The sequence below is a fragment of the Pituophis catenifer genome, unplaced genomic scaffold (assembly GCF_029215685.1).
Source record: "Pituophis catenifer annectens isolate HBS135680 unplaced genomic scaffold, rPitCat1.0.hap2 SCAF_12, whole genome shotgun sequence".
NCBI lineage: Eukaryota > Metazoa > Chordata > Lepidosauria > Squamata > Colubridae > Pituophis > Pituophis catenifer.
In genome coordinates, this window is record NW_027256892.1 from 10,640,853 (window position 1) to 10,658,832 (window position 17,980).

General features: G+C 40.3%; 1 protein-coding gene across 2 annotated transcripts in view; it reads left to right on the forward strand.

Moving 5' to 3' along the window:
* The window catches only part of OGDH (oxoglutarate dehydrogenase), a 58,407-nt gene extending 46,199 nt beyond the window's left edge, over positions 1-12,208 (forward strand). For both annotated transcript variants that reach the window (XM_070952523.1, XM_070952522.1), the window contains 10 exons: positions 15-143; positions 1,364-1,514; positions 2,778-2,905; positions 3,022-3,200; positions 3,959-4,030; positions 4,555-4,677; positions 6,750-6,822; positions 7,515-7,678; positions 8,354-8,508; positions 9,217-12,208. In XM_070952523.1, the coding sequence (XP_070808624.1) occupies positions 15-143; positions 1,364-1,514; positions 2,778-2,905; positions 3,022-3,200; positions 3,959-4,030; positions 4,555-4,677; positions 6,750-6,822; positions 7,515-7,678; positions 8,354-8,508; positions 9,217-9,337 (1,295 nt within the window). In that variant the 3' untranslated portion in view covers positions 9,338-12,208. The remainder of the gene's footprint in view (positions 1-14; positions 144-1,363; positions 1,515-2,777; positions 2,906-3,021; positions 3,201-3,958; positions 4,031-4,554; positions 4,678-6,749; positions 6,823-7,514; positions 7,679-8,353; positions 8,509-9,216) is intronic.
* Positions 12,209-17,980: the final 5,772 nt, after the last annotated feature.

Below are 17,980 nucleotides of genomic sequence, written 5' to 3' on the forward strand. Positions count from 1 at the left end.
CTTTAAATGTCCAGGTTTCTTCACTCTGGATGGCCAACCTCGGAGCATGACTTGTCCTTCTACCGGCTTGACTGAAGAAGATTTGGTCCATATTGGAAAGGTGGCCAGCTCAGTTCCTGTTGAAAATTTTACCATTCATGGGGGTATGGTTTTCTATATTTTTCCCCCCTTTACTTTTTAATGATTTTATTAGAAAATGCAATGTCTTACTTGCACGGAGGAGTCTTTTGCAAAGTTTCCTTGAAGCGTCTCTTAGATATATGTTCAGAATTGAGGGACCAATCAGTACTTTGCTTCTGTTTTGGATGTTTTAATGATAGTTAACAAGATTCCATGTATTATATATCGTAGTACATTTGGGCCTACTTCATAGCCAATCCAAGCTGTCAGAAAATTAAGATGAAAATAGACTCTGCTTCAGAGCTTAATCTTTCAGATTTAGTCTTTGCTCTTTTTCTACATTTTATGCTTATGCTTTTGATTTATAACAGCCTTACCTGAGCACCCTCCAGGCATGTGAATTTCAGCTCCTAAAATTCCACAACCAGCATGGTTACTGTTGAGGATTCTGGAATTGTAGTACATACCGTATTTTTCGGACTATAAGATGCTCTGGACTATAAGACGCACCTACAGTACCTTTTTGGGGGAGGAAAACAAGAAAAAAAAATTCTGCCTTTGCCTCCCAGCTTCCATCCAGTATTCATTTGGCCCGTTCACCGCGGCCTATTAGCTATGGCCCATTCGCCACTATGGCCTGTTTGCTGCCACCCATTTGCCGTCGCCATGGCCCGTTTGGTGCAGCCCATATGCTGCCACAGGTTTGCCGCGGCCTGTTTGCCTTCGGCGCGGCCCATTCGCTGCGGCCTGTTTGGCACCACCGTGGCCCAATTGCCGCAGCCTATTCATCACCAGCCCGTTCGCCGGCGCCTGTTTGCCGGCACCCATTCACCACTGCCGCCGCCAATTCAGCACAACCCATTCACCACCGCTGATCCCCGCCTCCTGGAACCAGCCAAAAATGCGATGCATAGAGGCCAAAAACAGGGTGTGCAGAGGCTGAAAATGCAACGCGCCGAAAACAGCCAAAGGGTGGGGGTGGGCGGGGCTTTGGCAACATTCAGTGTATAAGACGCACCACAATTTTCACCCACTTTTAGAGGGCGGAAGTGCGTCTTATACTCCGAAAAGTACAGTACATCTGAAGGGTACTCAGGTTATGGAAGTGATCTATGACACAATATTCTTCACTGTTTGCTACCCAAAGCAACAGACTTTCAAAGCATCTGTAAAGGCATCTATACATTTTGGAAAATGCTATCATAAAGTTTTCAAACAGATTGATTATTATTTTTCTCTAAAGGTTTAAGCAGGATTCTAAAAACACGAGGAGAGATGGTTGCCAATAGGACTGTAGACTGGGCCTTAGCAGAGTATATGGCATTTGGCTCTCTTCTTAAAGAAGGAATCCATATTCGGCTGAGTGGACAAGATGTTGAAAGAGGAACATTCAGGTAAAGTGTGTTGCTTTTACATGGGCAGTCTTTCTTTAACCAATACAGGACTTTAGTGAAAATCCATAACATTTGGGGGCAAATGCAAAATGTCAAGATAGCATTATCTTCAGCTTAGGCCATAATAGTGAGCAGCCAGAGATGTATCTTTGTATTTTAGTGGCACATCAAATCAAGTCAATGTAAATGTTATCCTACATTTAGGAAATGAAATTTGATTTAGGTATCTAGTTGATCTAAGGAGAGTGACAAATTGGTCAGGAATATAGTATATTTGAAGAAACATGATGGGTCTAAGTGGATATCAGTATCCAAATGTACAAAGTTGGGTTAATAAAAATCCAGAAGCACCATTTTTTTCCTATTGCTTTAGGAATGACAAAAGGTTGCCAATAAGAATCCAAGATATCAGACCTACAAGGGCAAAGTATACTTTGATCCAATACATGAAGGTGTAACCAAGTAGTAATCTCAATCCTCATTGCAGACGTGTTTGAGACCCAGCAGTGAACTTGAAATATGTTCCTAAGAAATTGGAGTATAACTCTTTTTAGAGGATCAACGGCGTTTCATATTTAACTGAGTACACTTGGCATGCAGGTGGCATGAATCAGGCCCCTTTAGTATAGAAAATGATTGCAAAGTGGCTGTGGCTGACTGAGCATTTTGTAGTACATATTCTCTGTGCTTTGTGCTTGAGATTGTGGCATGGAAAACTATGCCTATATATTTTAACAATTTAGTCCGCTCAATAGAATGATTACTTAGAATCCAAATATGATGGCATTTTGCAAAGACCTCCACTTTGGTCTTTTTGTAGTTCATTTCCAGAGCCAAAACTGGAAATAATTGGCCCAAACCCATCATAGGCCTGTCAGGGAAATTAATGCGACATTATCTGCATATAATGGAATTGAAATATGTTTCTTGGCTAGTTTTGGTGAATGATGAGAGAAGTAATTGATCATGGCAACTAGTGCATTAATATAATAATTAAATAACAATGGGGTATGTCCTCTGACTCACTTTGGAGCTTTATTTAACTTTTATGGGACTTTTATTATAGAGATTGCAGTATAGATTAGTAGGCGCAGACTTCTGTCTACAGAAGAGTTTTGCAATTTGCACTACAAGTTTGGCCTAGAAATCAGATTCAAAGCTGCTTTGAAGTCTATGAAAGCTGTATAGCATGAGGCCCGTGATTTGGAGGAGTACTTTTCTGCCAGAGATTTAAATAAAATGTTCACTTGTATTCTTCTCCAGCCATCGGCATCATGTCTTGCATGATCAGAATGTTGACAAGAGAACCTGTATTCCCATGAATCATCTATGGCCAAATCAAGCTCCTTACACTGTCTGCAATAGTTCTCTCTCAGAATATGGAGTCTTAGGTATGTCTTTTCTCTACTAAATCTTAAAGGAGTTATGTAAACTGTTGATTTTTAAGTCTATCTCTCCCTGATAACCTTCCTCCCCCCAAAAAAGCTTTCCTTTTCTATCAATGCAGGATTTGAGCTGGGCTTTGCTATGGCCAGTCCCAATGCTTTGGTGGTTTGGGAAGCTCAGTTTGGCGACTTCCACAATACAGCTCAGTGTATCATCGACCAGTTCATCTGCTCTGGGCAGGCCAAATGGGTGAGGCAGAATGGCATTGTACTTCTTCTTCCCCATGGCATGGAGGGCATGGTAAGGAAACATTTGTGTTGTTTTCTAATAAGTCTCCTTTTACCTGCCTGATAGATGGATTTAGACTTAATATCTATGTTTAAGCGGTGTTAAATTACCGGTAGATCCTACATATAGATTTGCCCTGCATTGAAAATTCTTGCATATGTTGAGATAATTAAAAGCATTAAAGCCTGGGTCAGCATAACAAAATTGAAAATGAGAAATAATATTAACTTTTGTTCCTATATTAGAACATGTTCTAATACCACATTGGAAAAGTGCCTAATAGTGGATATTAGAATTTGGGGGTTGGAATTTAGATTTATTTCTTTATTGCTTTGTTTATTGTTTTTTATATCTACCTGTTCAGCGTTTCAGAGTCATCATACATTGGCTTATTCTTCATTTACCTCTAGCGAGATAGAGCAAGTTAAGGGAAAAAATAACTGGCCCAAAGTCCTCCAGCTAATTCTACTATCGCCAACACTGGAAATTTTTAAGAAGATGTTGGATAACCATTTGTCTGAAGTGGTGTAGGGTTTCCTGCCTGGACAGGGGGTTGGACTAGAAGATCTCCAAGGTCCCTTCCAATTCTGTTATTCTATTCTATTCTATCAAGAGAGGACTTGAACATGGTTCTCCCTGCTTCATATCCAGTTACTTTAACCATTGCTCTATAGCAATCCTCTTTCTAGAAGAAATGCTCAGTTTTGCCTCAATGCCCTCTTTAGTCAAGGAAAAGCCATTACTCAAGAAAGTCCCGTATCTGTTTGCAGGGCCCTGAGCATTCTTCTGCTCGACCAGAACGATTCTTACAAATGTGCAATGATGATCCAGATGTCTTCCCGGTGAGTTGGCTGTGAGTGCATGTTGGCCACATCTTTCTTCTGTCCACATGTCCCTTAGCCACATTTCTAAGAATGCTGAGAATAATTTGGGGGCGGGGGGGGGATAAGACCAGTATCAGCCTGTTGTAAACTGAATGGCTCCTCCATGAGTGCCTGAACACTCTGTAATCACCTCAATGCTGTACTTCAGGGTAGGCAACCTGAGATAGCAAGGATGCAAATTAGAGCCTCCAATCCAACATCCAATCTTTTTAAAAAGATTACTAGCAGTTTGAGATGGGTAATGCAAGAATTATAAAACATAATGCTTACAAAGAAAAAAATCCTCCTCAAAATATCTGGCCTACCATAATTGGCTTTCACATCACCCTGTTTCAGCTGTCTTGCTTCCTCTCATCTTTTAAGGGGAATCCCCTTCCCTAGTCCAGAGATATATTTCACAGTTGATTTTCAGGTTCTTTGACCACTTTGGCAATGCATGCCATTCTTCTATCTTTCTGAATTCCGTCATTGTTTTCCTACAGAAACTAGACGACTTTGATGTGCGCCAACTGTACGACTGCAATTGGATTGTCGTAAACTGCTCCACTCCAGCAAACTTTTTCCACGTTATGCGGAGGCAGATACTTCTCCCCTTCCGGAAACCAGTCAGTATGAAAAATGACTTTCTTAGTACAAAGAGGAACATGGATTCTTCCTTCCCATATTAGCCTTTTTAGCTTTCATTAGACTCTGAAGTAAAGTAGAAAGTGGCACATGATAAATTGTGAAACAATTCTGAACTTATCACTAGTCAAAAAAAAGCACTCCGGTGGATGGGGGAACTATAAACTAAGATTAATTTGCAAAGAGCCTGTTTTGCTTGGTAGATTCTGACTATCCTGCTGGTTCTGTTCCATGGCATTTTTATAGCACCCTGTTCACCACCCAGGAGTTCTCTTTCCAGTAAAAGCCTCATTGAACTTTATGCCACATACATATTTTTGCTTAGAAAAGGTTGATTAGCTAGTCATAGGTGATACATTCTACTGAATATTAATATCTTAGTTTTTAGGCAAATTATTTTAAATTGTTTCTTATAAAATATTATAATCCAATGATTCTGATGCTCTTGCTTTTCTGGCTGATGAAAAGAACGTTTTTTCAGAGCAGTTGAACTGAGTGGCAGATAATGAAGGAAGTATCAGATACAGGTAGTCCTTGCTTAACAACCCTAATTGGGATCAGAATTTCTGTTGTTAAGAGATGCAGTCCTTAGGTGAAACATCAAGGCTTCCCTGCTTAGAGGTGGCAATTTTAATAGTTCCAGTTGCACTTGTTAGGCCAAGACCTCATACTTCTCCTGTCCTGCTGTTCTCACCTTCACTTGAACTCTCCCCATTCACCTATCTACCCCCATTCCTGCCACCTTGTCACCTCTGCCACCCTGCATCTACCACTCCTGCTGTCCTTCCTCCCTGCACTCCACTGCCCCTGCTGTTCCTGTTCCCTCTGCTGCTTCTGCCAGACTGACTTGCATTTCCCTTGCCACAGCTGATTTTCACCATTATTTTCTACTTGCTGCTGATGAGGTGTGCCAGCAGCTGCCTACAGCTGCTTCTTGAAGGGCCAAACTGGGTGCATCTCATTAAGGAAGAAGATGCAAAACCAGCTGTGGAGGGCACAACAAGGGCAGTGGAGTGCAAGGCCATGCGGGTGCAGGGCAGCAAGGGTAGCAAAGTGCAGGCAGTCAAAAGGCCAGAGCTGGAGGAGGGGTAAGCAAGTGGGTGGAGCTGAAGTGCACCTTGTAATTGTAAATGTGGACAGACTGCCAAGGGGCCAAATTTTGATCCCATGACTGCAGGGCACTGCAACAGTCATAATGGTGAGAACTGTCATAACTTTGAAAAGTCACTGAATGAATAGTCATTAAACAAGGATTGTCTATACAGTGTTAGCAGAATGGATCCAGTCCAGCATCCTGATTCCAGTAGCCTTTAACCCAGTGCTTTTGGAAAGCCAAGAAACCCAGAGTTCAGACTATGGCCCTCCCTCATAGCAACCCCCTTCCTGGCATCCAGGTTTACAGCTTCTGAAGATGGGAAGCCTGCAGAGCCCCCAGAGCTGCTGCTAGATTAATCCTCCATGACTGCATTTTAAAGCCATCTCAGCCTGATTCCTTTACTCACTGAATCCATGAAATCTGCTGGCATACTTTCCACTCTTACCTCCTTGAGGCTTTCTTACTTCAGAGCATTTCTTTACTTTGCTAATCCAAATATATTACTATTCCAAAAACTAAACCACAGATCCAAATATTTTAGGATCTCTATAGCATCCCAACAAGTGCACATTTTGGATTTCACTCTTACCACCATTTCAGTCATATTCAAGAAATGATTGAAATCAAACATTTCAGAGTAAATATATTGTTACCAAAGAGAACACTTTTATTGTTTTGCATTCCTGCTAAATATCTTACTGATGAGTATGAAAAATTACTTTATCCTGGTATATAACATCATCTGGTTGTGTGCCTGGCACTTCTTTTTGGTCAATATTCTCCTAGAAACACTGAGTGCAGTTCTGTTGATGTTCAAAAACAGAACCTTTGAATAATTAACTTTGGATTATTGTTCTTTCATTAAATTCTGAACAGTTCCGTTCTTACACCTCAATATTAATTTGGGTTATGTTCCCCTGGCCCCCTCTCCCCCTCCCTTCCACTCTCTTCCTTTAGTTGATAGTCTTCACTCCAAAGTCCTTGTTGCGTCACCCTGAAGCTCGGTCCAGTTTTGATGAAATGCTGGCAGGTACAGTAGACTTGGGATCAGGGCTAGGGAGGAATGTCTTCTTTGGTAGAAGGGAAGATGTGACTGAACAATTAGGCAAGGAAATTCTTGAAGTTCAACACAAGGCCACAAAGACAACTCTGCCTGCCAGCCTTCCTAAAGTTCTGTTACCCTTCATAGGAGCAGAGTCTGTTTTGGATGTCTGGGTCTTCTCTGCTAGGAAAAATAATCACCATCGCTAAATGATACCCAGAGGAAGAGCTCATATGTAACAAAATATTTGGAGCTATCATTTGTCTCTGACTCAGGCCTTGAGATATTGGTTTAAGGTCATGAATTTTGTGATGTTCCTCCAAGGGGCAGCACAGCACTTTGCTTTTGACTTGGAGTTTCCTGTGAAGAAAGTCATGAGCAGGGAGTAGTGCTCCATTGCTACTTGTACTTGACAAAAGCTTCGAAGTAGGAGCCATAGTACCCCAACAATTACAATTAATCTTGATATTTTAAAAAACTGCATGGCATCATGTGTGGCTTCTGTCAACAAAATCAGGTCTTTATGGAAAAAATACCCTGCTATTAATTCTGCCCTTTATAAACTTCCTCATATTTGTCCCCTTCCTCTTTTTTATAAACTATTTTATAAACTCCTTGGAGCAGATTTTACTATGTACACTGATGTATAACAAAAAGTAATAACTTCCACTGCTTTCCAGGCACCCATTTCCAACGTGTCATCCCAGACACTAGTCTGGTAGCACAGAATCCAGAACAAGTCAAACGAGTTCTCTTCTGCACTGGTAAACTTTATTATGAACTTATTCGAGAACGGAAGACACGGAATATGGAAGCAGATGTGGCCATCACAAGGGTAGAGCAGGTAGGGCTTTTGTGGGAATGGTATTGTTGAGTTACAGAAGTAAGACTCCTGCGTGCTTTTTGAGCTTTGAACAATAAGTATTTTGAAGCTCAATAGAATTTTACAAACAGGAAGCTAAAGAATTCCACACTGGTACTCCAAATGACTAAGTCTTCCACTGGCAAAAGTAAAATTTAACTATCAAGCATGTTCTAGTCCTCTAGCTTTGTTTGGTGGACTACAGTTCTGAAGTAGAGTCAGGTTTTCTGCAACACTTTGCAGGTTTCTGACAGACGTCTGGTTCTGAAAAGAATCCTAAAAGGCTTGTCCAGCAAATATCTGAACAGGCCTTATGAATTTTCTCTTCTTCCTCCTAGCAAGTGAGCCTAGAGGGAGGTTAAAGTATGAGTGATCTGACTTTGCCTGCAGAATATTTGGATTAGGCCCAATTTATTACTAAATGAAAGTCCTTTATTGGCCTTAACAACTTCTTAAATTTCTGCTATATTACTCAGTCCCTTTTTTCTTCTTTTTTAACTCTATAAGTATCCTATGGATTAAATACTTGTTTTTCCATTTCCCTGTGGAGCTTGTGAATCAGACTGACCTTTTTTTTAAATTTTCCTACTGCAATTTGTTTATAAAGATAGAAGGCTGAAAATCGTTCATAATAAACACGAGGCCTTTTCTTTCTAGCTGTCACCATTCCCTTTTGACCTCCTGCTGAAGGAATTCCATAAATACCCCAATGCAGACCTAGCTTGGTGTCAAGAAGAGCACAAAAACCAAGGATATTATGATTACGTGAAGCCTAGACTCCGCACAACCATTGACCGTGCAAAGCCAGTGTGGTAAGGGGCTTCTTCGGCTACTCTGATAGAGGGATAGGTTTATATAGTTCCTCTGGCGCAATCAGTCCGATCCCAGTGAGAGCACAGGAGTGGTCTGTTCTAAGAAAAGAGGAAAAGAAGCAACATGCTGACACAGAAGGACTCAGTAGCACAGCCGTTATTTTTGGGCACCAACAATCCCTCAAATCCTGTACATGCCAGTAAAATTTAACAATTTAAGCACGACTTAACATTGATTCCCAATGGAAAGCCAAATGAGTCGCTGAACACCCAGACATAGGAAGACAAATGATCCCACAAAAAAGATGCCAGGTTTTGAACTACCACGTCAGCAGTGGATAGTCCTAAATAGGATTTGCATCTCACATGGCATCTGCTCTCTGTATAAATGAGGCCTAGCATCCTCCCCTCAGTGTGACTGTGGGGTCCCACATCAAATTGTAGATCACATTGTGACCAGCTGTAAGCTGAAGGCATATACCAGTCCACGGTTTTTTTTAATATAAATGATGCTGCACTTCAGTGGTTAGATGGCCTAGATACTGGTATTTGAACCCAGATCTTTTTAACATGTAGATTTTAATATGTTTTATTAATTTAGGTGAAATGTTAATATATATTGCTATATGATAGGTCATATATGAAAGGGGGGGGAAATAGAGCAGCAATTGCAAATAAGTAATTGTGTGTCTGTTTTTCTCCCTTTAGGTATGCTGGGCGAGAACCTGCTGCTGCCCCGGCAACAGGCAACAAAAAGAATCATTTGACCGAACTGCAACGCTTGCTGGACACAGCCTTCAACCTCGACTCTTTCAAGGACTTGTCTTAGATACATCTGGACCTTAGTTCTGTCCCAACACCCTGTGTTTGTGGTGTTTCTATCTATCATTTCCTTTCTGTGTCTTTAACTATAGACCTTGTAAACTAATTTAAGGAGCTTGTTATTAACCTCTTCCTGCTGTTAAAAGAAGTGCCCCATCAAAACAATTCCTGTCTGAATATTTGTGTTAGGGTTTCTGAGGGTTGCTGCAGCTCAGATCTTCTGGAGCAGTGTGGGTTCACTCCTGCACAAACCCCTGGGGCTTACCTTGCTCCACTGCTCCAGGATGAGAGCTTTGAAGGGACTAATATTGGCCTTCCAAAGGAACCTCTGTAGTGAATGGTTTCTAGTTAATGCCTGATTCTTGACTTTAATCCCAAAATTAATCTGGAGTTGGCACTGCTTTTTGACAAATTATTACTTTTATCCCCCGTTGCACTACTCAAGGTGCATGTGATCTGGTATTGCACTTGAATTCAGTGACAATATCACCGTTCAACAATATCTTATATCTCTGACACTGAAAATCCTGGGCTCACACTGTTTAACTGCTGTTGTTTAACAATTAGCATTGTCTTCACTAGGTGTACCTCTTTGAGGATATTTTATGGAAATCTTGTTTCTTTTCATGAAGGAAGCAAGATAAATCTGCAAGGCACGGACTCAGGTGCTTGTTTTATCAAACTAACTCTTACTAATTCAAATTACATACTGGATGAAGGCCTGTTTGAATCTTAGCATCTAACACATCTTTTTTTACATAGTCACCATAACCATAACTATATGGACCTTCAGCTTCACCTAGCTTTTGGCTCTGACTCTGTATCTAGAAATGAACACACCTAAAAATTCTGAAAATTCATCGGGTTCTCATGTCGCTGCTAAGAAACTTAGCTCTCTCTTTGCTTTGTCATTCTATACACTAGTAAAAGTTGCTTCATTAGAGATTCTGCTCTGTCTCTTGAGCAGAAATCTTTCCCCACCTCTAATATTCATAGTACCCATTTCCCCCTGAATTTTAGGCAAAAGTGTGTAACCTTTGTTTTACACTCATTTAATTTAGAAGATATAATTCTTTCACAGCATTTACTTAGGGGTTTAACAATATTTTAAGAAGTACTTGTGTATATGGGAATGACAAATTTTAAAAGTCTGAAAATCCATTTTTGGCCTGTATAATTCTTTAATTTGAACAAAGTTGGATCATAATTTGTGTCATGCCATTGACATATAGTCACAATTTTTCAGCCATGGTTTCTAGTATGCACAAGGTTTTCTGTGCATATGGATACATGGGTCAATACACATACACACGTTATTTGCTGACATATTTATACTTAAGGTACTTTAAGTATTATGGGCATAAACTGTAAGCAGAGGTTAGATAGTGTGCCCTTCTGCTTGGGGAAACAACTCATATTGTCTTACATTTCTGATGGGTGAAATCAGGTACACTTGAGAGCTTAAAGAAGTTGGGAAGTAGTTCCCAACATCCATTCTGTGAGTGTCCCCAGTTTGATTGATCCCTGTCTTATGTCTTTTGGAGGTTTCTCAGGCGCTGAGTTTCCTTGGCTTTTCAGCACATACTTTTCTATCTAAAACAAGATTCTCAAGGTAGTGGCCTTCTAAGAGCATTGAAGAGATTCCACCTAAACCTAAAAATTCTACTTAATTGAAGCACACAATGGAACATTTAGATTGTCTTTACTTGTGCTAGTATTTCCTCTCATTCACCTAAAGTCCAGAGCTCAAGAAACATCACTGGGCAACATAAGCACACATATCCTTTGTGGCAGGGACTGCTGCTGCGCACCTTTTACCCATTCAGGAACTGAAGGTGGCTTCTAGGTAACTGTTGTTGGCCTACAATAAAATGTACCTCACTGCTTTGGCTGAGGACAACAGCAGAAGACATTCTTAGCCAAAGATGTTCTCCTGTATCCAGTAGTGCCCGCTCTGGACTTGACATTTGTTTTAATTTTTCATTCTATCTGTGTTCTGCTTTGACCTCCTGAGGTCCTCTGCTACATCAGCGTTCCATACCTCCAGCAATACACGCATACACAAAGACTGTGCATGTCTTGAAAATCATTTGCAAAAAATGCTTCAGATCTCGCACAAGCCCAGTATCTTGCTGCTGTTTGTTAAGCCCTCCTGTCTTTTTCATGCTTCCACATACAAGCTTGAGACAAAGATGTGACTTCTTTAAGAGGAAGATTATCCTCAGTGAGTTGAGTGCTCTTTTTTCCAGCTTGCATAGATCCTTGAAAAAAAAGATAGGCTAGGTTAAGGAATAGCAGAGAAGAGCTGTATTCTTGTCAGCTCCAGAACACTTCTGAATCATTTTCAGGCCATGCACAGTCCAGAAAAAAACAAGAGATTCCTGGTTGCTGCTTTCAGTGCCATATATCCAACATGGGTTCCATCTGGATAAATTCTGGGCATAGCCCAAAAGGGCAGCTTCTGTCATGCCACCTTTTGTGTGGGCTATCAGCCACACAGAGAGAGTGAGCTACCTAATGAAGACTTTATATGTATCTGTGTTGCTTTGCTAGCGCAAACAACACATTCCAAGCAATTCCTATTATTGAGATACTTAGGCTTTCAAGGCTGTGGTTGTATGATTACTCCAAGCAATGGTGCAGTGTGTGCTCTTTTAGCTCTGCAAAAGGAGAAAGAAAATAAAAATGTTGGTGTGCCTAATCTTTGCCAAAACTTAAGAGACTGGTGAGTGGGGAGGTTTGTCTGTTCTGGGCCAGTTCTGTTCTGGATCTCCCCGTTATCTCCCAGCCTGATTTATTTATTTTGGTTTTAAAACAAAATCAAACTGAGATGTGTCTGGCTTATACAATAAAACCTCATCTTCTGGCTTAAAGTGTGTCCAGCTGGCTTAGTTGTCTGATTTATTCAGATCAGGACAGCCTGATCTACCTTTCTGGCCACGTAGAATGAACTTGGGTAAGGGCTCTTCAGGCCATAACTTTGCAGACTCAGTACTGCAAGCAGGGAAGGCAGTGTTGTAGATTAATGACATGTCCCAGCTGATGTGTAGAGACCCCTCTTGATTCTACATTGGAAATCACTCATCTCCAAACAATGTAACTGAAAGCACTTGCAGCATTCTGAAGGTGTCCTTGCACATAAGGACTGTATCTTAATTGCTCACAGAAGCAAAGTTGCTGCCCATTCAGTATGCATGTTGAATTGTACTTCTCTTAAAGCTAGTGTGCTTCTTTTAAAGTCCAGAAATGTCACTCACAGTCTGTAATCCTCAATCAGAACTACTGTAAAAAGCTGGTCAAAGCAATAGAAGCAAATCAGGGGTGGGTTCTAAATTTTTTTACTACCGGTTCTGTGGGTGTGGCTTATTTTGTGGGTGCGGCTTGATGGTCATGTGACAATTCTTTAGGATTTAGCAGAGGTACTGGTCTACCAGACTTTTAACTGCTTGCAGAGCTGTACTGGTCTACCCATTTATTTTTGCAGGCACTGGTCTACTCATTCGTTTTCTTTTAACACTGATCAGCTGTAGGGCAGCCCTTTGAAGCCCCATGGCAAGAGTTTAAACAGTTTTTTCCCCTCTAGCCGATCAGCTGGGTCTCAGGAGGCAGCAATAGATTGGGGGTGGGGCCAAATAAAAGGTAAGAATAATGGGGGGGGGCAGAACCAGTTCAGTGATGTCATATCGTCACCGCTACCAGAACCGGAAGGAACCCACCATTGAAGCAAGTGTATAACTAATTATCCTATAAATTGTCATTAAAAGAATTGTAGTTAGCTGTAGCCAGGCAGCTATTTCATCAATGGAAGACTTGCATTGCAAAAAAGGCTTAATGGAGTAAGAGCCTTTAATGGGATGAGTTTCAGGTTTCTGCCATAGAACTGCAAATCCAATATTCTGCCTTTCTGTAATGCTCTATAGCTATCAAGGACAGAAATTTACTTATTTTAGGAAAGAAAATTAATAATGGGCATTTCAGCTATAATTGTGTAAATTGGCACTAATACATTATGACACCGTTTGATGCAAATTAAGACTACAACAATTGATTCTACTGTTGATAACTTGTCCTCAGTATTGAGAACTATTTTAACAAGGGCTTATAAATATGCTAGTTTTGACAACAAATCTAATTTAATTGGCATTTTCTCCCTTTCCCATGTCAGGAAATTTAAGGTGGTGCTTCTTATGATCATATGCAAGTATCAGCAAACATCATAATCTGCAGCTTTTGAAAACTAGAAGCTTGTTTAATCTTTCGGGAAAACATAACTACTGTAATCTGTTAAAATGAAAATTGGTGGAGAAAAGTTTTCTGCAACTGCTTAGGCAAAAGGCTTGGATAGTTCTAGCAAGATTACTTTTGTTTGGACTGCAGCATAGGAAGAAGATGCATGCTTTATCTATGCTTTGATACTTATCCCCCACACCTCAGGAGACAGCATAAGTGCTAACTAAAGCAAAAATGTGTTTAACTAAATATGTGGGTTTGCAGATTGAAAAAAATCAAAAATGTGTTCCCTTTGCAAATGATGAATGGTTCAGTTTGTCCTTGCAGGAGCAGTGATTAGTTGTTTATTGATCTTCAAAGGTTCTTGATCTTTTATTTGTATGAAAGTCCTTGGATTATATTTCTTTGATATGATTGAGGAGAAGCCAAGAACACTTTTCCTTTCTTCTTCATATGATCACTTTAATTATTCCAATATGTTCATGTTAAGTCCAGTCCAGATTTAATGCTGCATTTGCACTACTGGGTTCTCTGAGAGTGTGAGCTTGGAAAATCTGCACTTTTAAGTCTTGTCGCACTTGGGGATTTCCTATATGGGTCACTTTCTTAGCATCTTTTTTTTTCCTCCTCCATTTGAAGGCATCTCTACCAACCAGCCAAGTGAGTTTGCGAAGATTACAAATGCATGTTTAAATCTTGTTAATCCAGCAAGAACAGAGAACAAAGCAACAGTGTCAAACTGAAATGTGTGCATGCAGGGTAGTTTATGAGAACGGAATTAGAGAAGTGCCATGGTTATCACACCATGAAATAATATATGCACCTTGTAAGTGATGACCCTGAAATGACATCTCAGTAGGTTCTCTTATGTAACTTCAAATAAAGCACTGCATTCAGTTCCCCATGGATTTTATCAGTGTTCCCTTGTCTAGAACAACTGTTTTGAAGATGTAGATCTGGAGCAACTTTGTTGCAGAAGGAGAATTATGGTACCCAAAAATCATAAATCTGGTACCATCTTTTCAGATTAACAAAATAGTTTGGTATCTGCTGAATTAAACTACAATTCAGGAAAACCCATACCTTTATTCTGGAAAGATGCTACCAAATGATTTCTGATTTTTCCCCTACCAGTGGCCTTCAAGGGAATGTAGGAATTGACAGCCAGCATGGTCAGCAATTAAGAATTCTGGAAGCTTGTAGATCAACATCTGGAGAACTCACAGACTAAAGAAGACTAACTTAGTGATACTATGTAATATAATGTACCCACATTTTTGTATTTTGTATCTGTCAGTTGCATCAAAGCAGTATAATGGTCTTCTAACTCTGGAGAAGTTGTGTATTGTAAGGAGATGCTCGTGGACATGTTCCATTCATCTTACAGTTTCCATGAGTCCAGCCTTTCCCAAAATGGTAGCCTTTGAATGATTTGGTCTGTATCAGGGGTTCCCAACTCCTGGGCTATGGCCCAGTACTGGGCTGCAGCCTGTTTGGAACCAAGCCATCCAAGCGACAGGTGAGCACGCAGTTCCATCTGTGTGAGTGGCAGGCATTTGTGTGTGTATGCAAAATTCCATTCTGCTGCTCACACAAATGGAACTGCATGCACCTGCCACTCACACAGAACCATTTCCTCTTCCCACCCCTACCCCCATTAGTCTGCAAAGCTGGAAAGGTTGGGTACCACTGCTATATATTCCCTCCAATCATCCTCAAGTTTTCTAAAAGCTGGAACTAATGTTCTGAAGGCATCTGGTTTAAGGAAAGTTTGGACCCCACCTTGCAGGAATAAATACATTAATTTGGGCTGCAGTACAGAGTACTTTGTCTAGATCTGGAAGATATTTTCTCTGTGCCAAGTTGTTAGCCCCAAAGCCTCTTTAAAGTGCTAAAGTATTTTATTGAAGCAGACCAGATCCTCACATAATTATATGTATTCAGTTTTAATGATGCACTAGATGGCAGCAGATTCTTAGCACAAATGAAAGACAATATATTTTATGAGACCAAACATTACTTTTGAATGTATTGCAGCAAATACTTTTAGTTCTACAGGGGACTTCAACCAAAACGAATACTCAGAGCACAGCAAGTGTTACTTGTTACCTCTCATGGAAAAAAATCAATGTTCTAGGACAGACAAAGCTGCAGCTAACTCTGACATTTCTCTTACTAATTTGCTATGTGAGAAATTACATAACTTTTCTATTTATTATGAACAAGAGCACAATTTAACTACCAAATCCCAACTACAGAAAATAATAGGATTTTTATAAAGCATAGCTGCTGGCTATTAACTGCCTATAAGAAACCAAAAATTATTTTTTGATGAAGAAACTTTAAAAATGACAGCAAGATAGTACAGGGAACAAGTCTAATCTTGAAAATATTTGTGCTCTTCTGTTTGTTCTAAAAGGTAACATAAGTAGGCTGAGTTAAGTAGGTATGAAGAATTACACTCTTTTAAAGGACAATCCCAGGACTTCCAAGACACATGGCCGGAACTGCTTATAATTTGGAATTGGGGTTAAATACATGAGCAAGCATTGCAGATGCTTTTTTACCAGTGGCACATCTGCACAAATGACTCAGTGTATTGACAATCTGATTTTAACTGATGCTTATATATATAGCCAGAAGAAAAGTGTTCTTTCAGGATGACACCCATTTGGAGTTCGACCAGCTTCGGCGTCTTCATATAATGCTCAGAAAGTAGCAATTATACAATACAGGATGTAGACTAAATCAAGTGGATGGAGTCTTCTCCAGCTGCAGTAGAGCACCAAATTCAGTCTAGTCATTCTGGGCAGTAGGTAAAGGATCACAGCAGTAATCCAAAATCTCTGGTGAGATTGACACAGGCATTATAGAACGCCCGTCTTCCAGGGACATCTGTGAGAGTTTGCTCCTTCATCTGATGATAGCGTTAGTGGCATATCAGGAAGCTTTCAGAGGTCCTAGAAAAGGCCTGGCTCTTCCCTTGATGGACTCACGCTCTCTTTTTCTCTTAAAATAACTTTATTAGATATCCAAATAGAAACAAAACTAATACTTTAGTTATAAGATATAAGTATTTGTACTAAACTCTCACCTTATGTTTATATCATTACTTTGATTTTTTTTCCTATTACCTACTATTTTTTCCTAGTCATCAAATCTGTATGTTACCATTTTCACTTCTTTCTGTTCACACAAAAAGCCCTTCCAGAAAGGGCTTACAGTCAACATTAAAATTAGTCAATGTCTTCAATCAAAGCTGTCAATTTCACCATTTTGCTGACTTCATCGACTTCTCCATCCATTCTTTCTCTGTAATGTCAGATGGGTTGCTTCCTCAACTGAGGATTGAGAAGCACTCAAGATCATTTAACTGGAGTTTTCCTGACTATCTGGGCGAAACTTCCAAAGGCACCCATGAGACTCCAGCCAACTTTGGTGCCTAGAATCTTTCCATCTTCATTACATCCTGGGGAATGTTTTAAGATGGCACAAGGATTCTTGTCTTTCCCAGATTTGAACAAGGACCTTTTATGAGTCGTGGTGGCGCAGTGGTTAGAATGCAGTATTGCAAACTAATTGTGCTGACTGCCGACTGCCAGTATTTTAGCAGTTCAATTCTCACCAGTTCAAGGTTGATTTAGCTTTCCATCCTTCTGAAGTTAGTAAAATGAGGACCTGGATTGTTGGGGGCAATAGGCTGATTCTGTAAACTGCTTAGAGAGGGCTATAAATCACTATGATTTATAGTATGTACTGTAAGTATAAGTGCTATTGCTATTATATTATTCTGGTCCTCTGTAACAGCCTCTCCAGTACAAAAGCTGAAGGTGACTCGCGTACTATTACTCCTCCAATGTTAACCAACAAAAATCAATGGTAATTAATATAATGTAATATAAGTTCAATGAAGCCAAGTGGAGACAGATTGATAAGGTGGAGTCAATTCAAGGAGCAACTCAAAGACAATAGAGACAATGTCGCAGAGCCAAAGAAATCCCAAAGCCAGGATGACCTCTGAGAGAAGCTATGATCTCTGGTGATTCTTCGAGTTGCCTCTGAAGGCATTGGGAAGGCTGACACAAGCACATGTCTAAATTCTGACAACACATCAGGTTCTTCTTTTATCACTGATCCATCTGGAACCGTCCTCTCAAGTTTATCATCTGTGAACACTGTGGGCAATGTAACCACTAGGATATGATTCTGAGGTGCAAAAGGGCAACTTCCCAGGTAGAGAAGGACAATGTGTAAGATCCTTCCCTACTATTTCACAGCCATTGGGATCTTCACCAGCTGCACCAGGTGGAGAAATTGGTTGGATGGGGGGGGGGGGGTGGAACCAGCTAGGCATTCAACATCCTTAAAGCTATCAGTTTGGGAACCAGGCACATCCAAGGATAAAGAAAGGTGGTGCAGT